General features: G+C 29.0%; 1 protein-coding gene across 1 annotated transcript; it reads right to left on the bottom strand.

Moving 5' to 3' along the window:
• Window positions 888-2,657, bottom strand: LOC109348835 (homeobox-leucine zipper protein HAT22-like). The gene is made up of 3 exons (XM_019589409.1): window positions 1,886-2,657; window positions 1,664-1,743; window positions 888-1,265 (listed from the first exon to the last, which is right to left on the bottom strand). The coding sequence occupies exons 1-3, from the start codon at window positions 2,411-2,413 to the stop codon at window positions 980-982; spliced, it is 894 nt and encodes a 297-aa protein (XP_019444954.1). The 5' UTR covers window positions 2,414-2,657; the 3' UTR covers window positions 888-979.

Genomic DNA, 11,143 nt, shown 5'->3' with positions numbered 1-11,143 from the left:
GATTTGCATACAGAAACACGTGAGCTAACTTCCCTATCCACACTCTTGGACCTTTCCTAACTTAGTCTTAACTTCCCATCTACCTCATATATTTATCATCAACAGTCATCGATTTCTATATCAAATATCTATTAATAACATTATTCAACTGCCATTCATTAAGCCCTTGTTTTCTTCATTATTTTTCTCGTGACGTCGGTAGAATAATGTTAGTTTTCCGATTTCATCAAACTATTGGGCAGTATTATATTATTGAACCCACTGCATGAAAAGGAGATTCAAGAAATTTAGAAGAAATTAATCATTGTGAGAAAACCCAATTAATTAACTTTGATTTCTCAAATTATGCATGATACATACTTTCTCATTTTACTTGATTAAAGTCCAATTTGTTAAAAATAAAATTGTTGTAACTTGTAAGAAGTAAAAGCAGCTGTTGTGACTAACCTTATTTGAGTCCATGTAAAAAAATTATGTTAATGTCTTTTAAGAACTATTCAATCAAATTTAAGGACTTGTTACACAATTAGGGAAAAGAAATGCAACAGATTAACCCTCTTAATCTGTGAAGGACCTTTCTTTTTAAGAAGTTCTCTCCATGGTAAAAATATAATTTTATTATAATTAAAAAGATAGTTGTATCATTGAAAGTAGCTAGAAATAGCTACTTACAATATATATCTCCTATGAGCTTACCGTAAGAACTCAAAAATTAAGAAATGAACAACAGCAAAAAATACCAATCCTTCATATAACGATATCTTCTAAAATTAATGATTTGTAAACATATACAATAAAAGGAAAGTAAAGCAAAAAGTTATTTTAATCAGCAGTTACTATATATATATATATATTTTTTCTACAGTATTAGTAATTATACCGTTTTCCCCTAGCTATAATCCTTCAACCATAAAAAATACAATGGTTGATGGAAATACTATTGTTTTAAGTTTCATTTCTTTTCGCCCAAGCATAATAATCAACATGCTGCAGAGTAATTAGTGAAGGGGTTGTAGAAGTGAGGCTTGGGAGCCATGGAGAAGGGGCTTTTATTGGAACCGCCATTGCTAACGCCGCGGCCGATTCTGTCGCAAGAAGGGCACATGGAGAGGGTGGCTGCAGGCATAGGCATGTACATGGGCTGAGCCAGTTTCAGTGTCTTCAGCTCCTGAAGCTCCTTCTTCAGACGCTTGTTCTCGTCTGTCAATGTTTCACAGCATTTCTTCAAGAACTCGCAGTCCACTTCTGTTTGCTTCAGTTTTGTTCTGCAACAACCAAAATCTTAAAACTAGTTTCCATGTTCAATAATTTCAGATTGGATAAGGAAAGCCTTTTTTTAATTACTTAGACGTTAAGGACATGGCCAACAAATAATATTTTTCTAAAACTAAAACTATATCATGCCATATACATATAATTAAGTATATTGTGAATTAATTTGTCTTTAATAATTACATAAAATATATGTAAACACTTGCATAATACATCTTTTTTTTGGGGCCAACAATCTGAATTATAGTTTTGTTATTTGAATATCCGGATTAGAACATTCAGACGACATCAAACTCATATTATATATGATATATGTTGGAGCCAGCAGAACATATTATTCCCTTAATCAACCTATTTGGTATAGAGGTGCTGATATTTTAAGATCACGTACCTAGCTCTACGATTTTGAAACCACACTTCAACCTGTCGAGGCCTTAGATGTAGCTGTCTGGCTAAAGCTTGCTTCTGTTTCTGAAAATCCAGATAAAGACAACAATATTAATAAGGTTGTTAAAATTCGTAAGTTTTCACAGATTCTATATAGATATATTTATAGCTAAGAGATCAGAGATTCATCAGATTATTATGTATAATTATACAGCTTGATTATTACAGGATTGAGAGTGTTGTGTTGTTTGAAGCTCTCTTCGAGTAACGCAGATTGTTCTTTAGTAAGCCTGAGCTTCTTTCTGGCATTAGTGCCGTCTTCATCTTCATCACTCACTCTTGAAGAAAACCTTTCTGTTGCCTCTGCTTCTACATCTTCACAGCTAGGATCCCTTTCTCTCTTCACCACCCTCCCGGTGGAGAAAGACGAAGCAACGCTGTGAGGTGAAGCTTCATGACTAGATAAATCAACAGGATCCTCACCGTGTGGTTTGTGATTCCCATCCATCTTATTCTTAGCCACATGTTGTTGGTTCAGGTAACTCTCAGTACTTGAAAGGCCCAACGTTAAAGATGGCTCGGTCTCAGTGGTAAAACTGGAGAAATAGGGCTTCATTGGCGTGGGCTTAAGAAGATAAAGATGATCATCAACCATGGTGGGTGGAGGTGGAGTGGTGGTGGTTTCTTCTGTAGTTAAAGATAGCCCTAGAACAAGATGAAGGCCTGAGCTACTGGGATTTTGATCATGACCCATTTGAGAGATGAAAATATAAGGGGTTGGGAGAGATGTAGTGTGTGTTTGAGTTAGGAAATTAGATGGTATGGTTTAAAGGGTTCATGGGATTACAAGGGTCTTAAGAAGAGAAGGGGGGAGAACGAATGAGACATTTTTTGTGGGGGCGTTAATTGGGTGGGTGGTTGGCTATGATTATTAATCAAAGGGGGAATGAATAAAGAAACGAATCTTGATATTGAAATAATGATAGTCCCTTGCATACCTCTGACATAGGTTGACCATTTTAATAATCTATATTACTACTACTATAAAAATAGAAATAGAGGAACTAGGAAAAATCCCTTCTCTCCCTAATGCTAGAGTATCCACAGTTCACACTACATATATAGTAGTAGTTCACTTTTTTACATGTCAAATACGAAATTAATGTTAAACCATGTCCTACATCAATATGACCAAATATCATCATATATAAATTTTGAAGAAAAAATCTATACTTATATATGAATAAGATATCATCTCTAATCTAAGTAATTTTTACAGATATATCGCCACCAACATCATGTACCACATAATTATATATTACTCTTATTATTATTATTATTATTATTATTATTATTATTATTATTATTATTATTATTATTATTATTATTATTATTATTATTATTATTATTATTATTATTATTATTATTATTATTATTATTATTATTATTATTATTATTATTATTATTATTATTATTATTATTATTATTATTATTATCTTTCACTTTTTAATATCCCTTTTATCTTTGATTTATTTAAAAAATAAATTTAATATGAAGAATTTTGTAAGTGCATCCCATTTTTCTCATTATTATTACAATAATTTCTTACTCATATATTTATGCTTCCTTGCGTGTGTAGTAGCTTCACTCTACATTGTACCAATTATTGGCCCCTTTAGTCCTGCTTTACTCTTGTCCCAACAGTCTTTATTATTTATTCTGATCTCTTTTTATTTTCTTGCGCTTATTCATTATTCTCACCTTGTTCTCGTCATGAATTGACATGCTAGTATATATTAACCATAAATGATAAACCATGCAAACACACTAGCACTCATAAAAAAGATTACTCTGAAACGTTATTTCCGAAAATGAATATTATAAGAAAAACGAAAAATTAATAGCATGATTGGAAACAGGTGATACATTATGTGTAGGTGACAAAGCTGTATGACTATGTAAGAGACCCACATGAACTGTCTCCCACTACATACTTGGTTGAACTAGTTAGAGATGGGTACCATGTCACTTTGCTTACCAATATTGCATACTTTTTAATGAATGAGGAAATTGAAGGATGGTTGGACGGTTTAATCTAGCTTATTATGAATGCGTAGATTAGAAAGGGATGTGCACTATTTGTTTGTTTCAAATAGAAAAAAGGATAAAAGAAAAGTAGGTATAAAACACAATTGGAGTTTCAAAAGAGTTATAATAGTGCCAGAATATGATTCGTCAACGAGAATCCGGATCTTTGCTTAACTAGAAACTTGATGTGGAGTGTTTGGGACCTACTTATGTATTACTACTATAAGCATTTCTAATAATGCATCGTCGGCGATGCTGAGTAGAAGTTAGGTCACCCATAATTGATGATGATAGACCTAAAATAATAGTTAATCAGTAACAAAATAACTGCGTTCACAACACCCTTTACATTGCAATAATGTTACATGTACTTACAACCTATTTGGAATCCCTTTTATTATTATGTGACTTTTTTTACAATGTGCACACAAATATATTATGGCCGTTAAAAGATTTTTTTTATGATGGGTCCAAGTGTCGCAATTCTTTGGACTCTCTAACATGAAGAGGATTCCCCTTCATGCCAGTATTTCTTTGTAATAAATGTGTTTTTATGTGTTACTCACAATATTATCACTCACTCACACCAATTTAAAAATATTTTTGTATTATGAATGACACTTAATTCATACGTCTCTAACACATCCATTATTTAATCGATACATTAGATTGGTTCAGCACAATACCTGGACACTTCTCTATTTTCTTTTCAAAATTTTCCTATTATTATGCTAGCTTCATGGCATTATTTTGGATATGTAATCACAAAATTTGTGCCTCATGTAATTTGTGCCTAATTAGATATCACATTATATATGCAAATGTAGTATATATTTTTAAGAATAATTGTTGCTGGTTATTTACAGAATGATATTAGTTTGCCATTTTTACAAGGAATATTAATTTTCTGTTTAAAACATTAGTATATGGGCTTAAAAGGGTTTGAATCTAACTTTAATCTTAATCATTTAAATAAAATTCAGTTATTAATTTTATTGTTCCCTTCACATCAATAATTGTGCCAATTTATATATATATATATATATATATTATAGGAAGTGGCTGAAATAAGAGTAAAAGATAAATGTATATAATAGTTTTAATGATAATGTGATCATTAATTTTTAATTTCAATTATTTTGTATTAATATTGTATAGCTCATATTTTTATTTGAAACAATTTTCGCTTGAATTACTATATGGATATATATAGCATGATCATATCTTATACTTTTGGATATAATTCGTGTAGGGTGTATGTTTTGATATTAGAGTCAATACGTATTATGTATATATAAAAGTTATAATAAAAATAAAGATCTGTTTCATTTTTTTTTACTCACTTACTTTTTAAATGGACAAGGTTTTTTTTTAAAGAAACCAACGGGAATCGAGAACCAATGAATTAATTAGTAGTATGTACGATGGGAATAAACCCACGCATATTTGGTTTATCTTTAATGGGATGCCACAATATAATGTGGCCTTGTGTGTACACAAAAAAAGTGGGATGGGGCCAATGATTATTTTGAATTAAGAATACAAAATGTTTTCTTTCCGGTACCTAAATCTAATTCCAATCTACTCTTCCATCACAACAAGGTCAAAATGAAGACTGACCCACGAGCTTAACAAAGATTCATGTCCTATAATTTTCTTGTTATCTGGCTCGACTAATCAAATTTCACAAAATATTATTAAATTATTAATTTTTATTTTTATAATTTTTATTTTTAAATAAAAATTTTGTGATTGGTTAAGTAGTGAGACATAAATGGAAACATGTGATCTCATCCTACTTTTTCTAGTCCTTTTTATAATATTTTTGTTGACTTATAGGTAGGTTAAAAATGTGGAAATATCATTAAGTTTATTAATAATCGTATATATTTCTTAAAATTGTGATCCATTAATAAAGTTAAATATTGTTTTACTTCTACTTAAATTATTTAAATAAATAAAGATATTTTTTATAATAAGTTTACTTATTGTACATATTACCAACAATAATCTTCTAATACAGGATAATAAGAGGGAGTAACAAATAATAATAATCGCGTTCTCTCCATAATATAAATAAATAATAATGTGTTTTTTATTTTAGAAAATTTGAAAGACCTTATTATTTTTTCTTTTAATTTTGTGCTTTTTAATAAGAATTTACTTATTACATTATTGGTGGCGCTTACGACGTTAACTAGTATCCTGCGAGTTATCTTTTTGTTTAAGTTTAATATTTCTAGTAAAGTTTTTTATTATGTTATTGACAAAATAGTCTGCAACCACCATTGTAAGTGTATTTTATTATTAGCCTACCATTCATTATTTTCTGTATTAGTAATTATTAGATTTTATAATAAATATGAATAATATATTATATATTATACCGTAAAATAATTTTATTGATAAAACTTTTTTTTTAAATTTTGATATCCCTCTGTTTAAAATGAATGACAAATGAAATATTGGATGTATACAAATTTTTATATTGATAATACATAGATGAATATAATATTGATGCATTGACAGTGTAAAAAATTATACATCATCAATGCATCATTCATCCTTCACTTGTATTACTTTTTTTGAAAAGTCAAACATAATTGAAAATGAATAGTAGATAATACAGCGATAGTGTATACATCTTTTTCTCTATATATATCACACTTTTCATTAAAACAAACATGAATATATTCTCCTTATGTTGATTCTGAGATAAATTTCGCAGACACTTAAATGAGTTGATAGTATGTAAAATCAGAATTAAATATTTTCTAGTCTTTCTAATGAGTAGATTCTTTCATTTAAAAAATTGATTAAAGTCTATTTTTTAAATCTTTGTCATTAACCAAAGTCTTGAGTAGTGTTATGAGAATCATTCATAATAATAGATGTGGAAACAAGACCAATGAATTTTAGTAGATGAACCATTAAGTATATTCAATGATGATTATTCCAAAGTCTTGGAATTATTCCTTCACTCTTGAGAATTATGAAATCTAATTTAAAAAGTTTGAGTAGCACTTTTCAAAGTGCCTTGAAAATTATGACAACAATTAATCATCTATTATGTCTTTATGATGAGTCTTCCTTCCATTCACTATATATAAAGACTTGTGAGAAAGAGATACAACAAACAAGTGAGAAAGAAGAACATAGCGAGAAAGTGAGAGAGTTTATATTCACATAGTATAAAATTAGTATTTCTAGTGTGATACTAGAAAGAGTTTGTATTTTTATCCTTTTTGGGAGAGATTGAGTATTATCATTTTCTTTATTTTCTTTATACATTTTCGTTCCTGCAAGTGCTCATTTTCCATTACACAGCGGAGAAAAATTACTTCTGAATTTCCGAACAAAGATATCATATTTGAAACAAATATATTATAAGGATTCAAAATAACAAAATATTTCACAGACCAAATCTAAAACATTACTAAGAAACTCTAGGAGATGATGGAATCAAAATATATAAATGAGAATACCTATAACTAACATGGTTGGTCCGGAGGACTACCTATAACTAACATGAATAATTTCCCCTCTTAAACGCTCAATAATTTTTTTGGAAAAAACAGACTAAAAGCTTATAGAAAATGGCTTTACACCAGCTTTAATTGGTCTGCTTAACAAAGGAAACACAAAACAATTTGTTAATCATTGAACGAATAAATAATCAGGCGTCATTGTACCAAACATTTCAGAAGAGGACTATATTCTATATATGCAGTTGGTGAGGTTTTGTAAGCAAGTGGCTGAAGACCAAAATGAAAAGTCTAGTGGTTGCTTATGCGGATTAGGATCCAACACACGTAAATGGAATTTGACTTTGAAACAGTAAGAAATCATTAAATCATATGAAAAAGAGAAATGGCTTCATGCTGGAACCTGCTTTTTCGAATTAGGACCCAACCCTAGTAGATGGAATTTGACTTTTTAATTGTAAGAAATTACTAAAGTATATGGAGAAGAGAATGGTTTTATGCTGGAACCTGCCGGAAGATCTTCCTATAACTTTTTTTATTCCTCCTTGCTTCTTTAAGTGTTATCCGAATTTATTTTACACAAAAAGTAGAATTTTTTTATTTTTTACAAAATTGAAATTCTTTTTCTATTATATCATTTTTAATTCATTTCTCACTTTACTGTACTATATATGTATTATTTTTTATTTCTCAAAAATATATAATAATAAAGAATAATAGTATATAATTTATAAAGAAGGAATAGATACTTTCTTGAATTTTAAGAAAGGCAATTAAAGAAATTTTGTATAAGAGCATAGGAATTCCCTATACAAGCTAAGCTAGGATCATTAGTATTATGATGAATATAATATTTATATATTGTGTGTACAACAATTTATACATCGTCAATATATTATTTATTTATAAAATTAACAAATTATACATGATACATTAATAATGTAAAAAAATTTATATTGCTATACTTTTTTTCTCTAATATTATTAGTAAACTTCGCCCATTTAATATCGATTCTAGTTTTAAGTCTATATTTTTCCGAAATTATTATTTTTTATAATTTCAAGGCTTGCTCAACCTTTAATAAATTTCATAATCATTCAATAATTATGCTTCCCAGTTCCCATTAACTTCTTATAATTTTCTTCTTCTTTTTATTACCAATATTAATGCTTTAGTCAAAATACTATATTGCTTGATGATTTCTTAATATTTTTCATTAACATTAATCAATAAAATAAAGAAACAACGGGTAAAAGAAGAGTAATGAATAATGCTGTCGCTGAAAAGTAGAGTATATATTGTACTAAATTTTTAAAATATTAATTTTTAAAACTTTTGAATATTAAAAGATATGACATAGAAGGAAAATAAAAAAGATGACACCATTTTTTTTGATATTATAATTAAAAAATGTAATGGAAAATTAAAATTATAAACAATAATAATTTTAAAACAAGACCAAAAACTTAATAGATATATTAACAATGTGTTAGTCTAGTGATATAAAACTCTACTAAATCCTCAAAATTGATAGTTTGATTTCTGAAAACAACACTTGTTAAGAATAATAATTACGAATTCCGAAAACTATTAATTCCTTAACTAACTCCGTAGAAGATGATTCGCCTAATTCCTAAATCCTAACTATAATTTTCACGTGATGGAGTAGTGAGCAATGGCCGTGGTGTTGGCAATAATCAAATCACTAATTTAAGCAATCTGATTCCACATCACATCCACAAGCCACTGGTGATTCTCATGTCATCTCCAACCTTATCACTTAGTAGTAGATAAATAATAAATTAATAATATGCTAAATGGATAATTAAAACTATAACAATAAAACAGGTGGCGAACAAAGAAGAGATGAGGAGATGTGTGGGGCAGAGACATATGGGTCCACCAATGATGGGTATTCGATTCCTTGTGAAGGAGTTGATTTTGGAACGTAGAATTTGGGACTGCTACAATACTACAAGGATCAGGTATTAGAATTTCAGATAAGATTTTGGTGATATTTGTTCCTGTCTTTAAGGTCGCCCGACCATGTTGCTTTCTTTTAGAATATTTTATATTTTTTTCAGACATTTCCACGCTCTAACATCATCTATAAACAGTTGCTACAGTTATCATTTGACTTTAATCGTGGCCAACTTACTGTTGATATTTTGTTTTTAGTTTTTTTTTCTTCTTATTTTTGAATAATGTTATCATTCCAGAGGATTTTTTTATTGATTAGGACTAGCATTAGTATCAACGTAAAAGTTCACCATACCTTTTAACAAATATTGTTGAATACGTATACCAAACATATTTTCAAGCTAGCAACAAAATAGAAACACACAAAACTAAAAAGATTCAACATATTCATCTATTATTTGGAAGCACGTCATAAATTTTGCATTGAGCTTATATTGTTTCTGCTTTACCAACAAGCATTTGGAAAATGCTGAGCATATTCGAATTCAAAGGGGTTTTTCTTTTAAATATTCGAATTCAAAGAGTAGTCATAATGCAATTAGTTCTGCCTTCTATTTATAAAATATCAAATTTAGTTGCAAATAAACTAAATTTCAGGACCTTTATTGTTAGATTACCTCAAATCCTTAAGAAAAATATTGATCGATGATATGGGTAGAAGATTAGTCCAAGTGTTTGGGTTTCCTATTTGGAAAAAAATAAGTATAAACTTATCATTAACATCTTAATATTTTGTCTTAGCTTGGCGTGTGTAGCAAATGTCCTGTTCAAGAAAACAATATGGTTTATTATTATATGCAATATTCCTCCATTGTTGAGATATATTATTTTCCCTTAATCACAACCAAATCTAGTATCTTATCGTTATGTACTTTATTTTATGTTAGGTACAAGCTTGACATTAAGGTTGTTCATGAACATGGTAGTGGAAGGTTTATATTTTGGGATCGCCAATATGCTGATATTATTGGTGTTTCTGAATGTAAGTTCAGAAGTCAAATCCTTACAGGAAGTTTATATTTATATATTCATTCACAATAGTTCATATGACCTACTTCTTTTCATAGAAATTCTTGAATCAATTAAGTACACCTTTCATTAGAATTACTTTCTTATGTGTATCTAGGAAGGTGAATATTATCATAAGGCATTCCCTTTAACACTTGGCAATAAATATAAACTCATCATTAACCTCTTACTGTTTTGTCTTAGCTCCTCCTCGGAAGCAAATGTCCTTGTTCAAGAAATCAATATAATTTATTATTATATGCATTATTCCTCCATTATATTTGTTTTAGAGTGTGGATCCATTTACTTCAAGAGTAAGTATATAAGTTTTTTAAACTTATTTCCTATTATAGTTGTCAATTATATGAATATTTAATGGTTTAGATCTACTTATTAATTCAAACCATTAGATTTTCCTAGAATTGATAACTAGGATGAAGAGTAACTTTAAAAAACTTAATCTTAAAGTAAGTGAATATCTCCCATTTCGTAAGTTGCATTTAGTAGTCTAAATGAGTAGTATGAGTACAACTAAATATAACAAAAGTTAAAAAGTATTAAATATATAAGTAATATGTACCCAAAAAATGAGAGGACATATATGTACATACCTAAGGGTTAGTTTGAGGGTTGAATTTTGGACAGAGAAAAATGGAAATGGAAGACTTGAGAGTCATCTCACAAGTGTATTTCATGACCCTTAAGTCTTCCATTTCTATTCGTTCCCCTCCAAAATTCAACTATAAGACTAACCTTATCTCATAACCACTCTTCCATTTATCCGGGATATACCATTAAAAGGTTTCGAATACATGTTTGTCTACACGATAAAATGGAGCATTTATATAGTTGTTACTTGTTAGATAAAGATCTCCATTCTTTATGTCGGTTTGTTACTATTGATCTACTTTTCAGATTTGAAG

Source organism: Lupinus angustifolius, chromosome LG06 (assembly GCF_001865875.1).
Source record: "Lupinus angustifolius cultivar Tanjil chromosome LG06, LupAngTanjil_v1.0, whole genome shotgun sequence".
NCBI lineage: Eukaryota > Viridiplantae > Streptophyta > Magnoliopsida > Fabales > Fabaceae > Lupinus > Lupinus angustifolius.
This window is presented reverse-complemented; position numbering and strand designations above follow the sequence as displayed.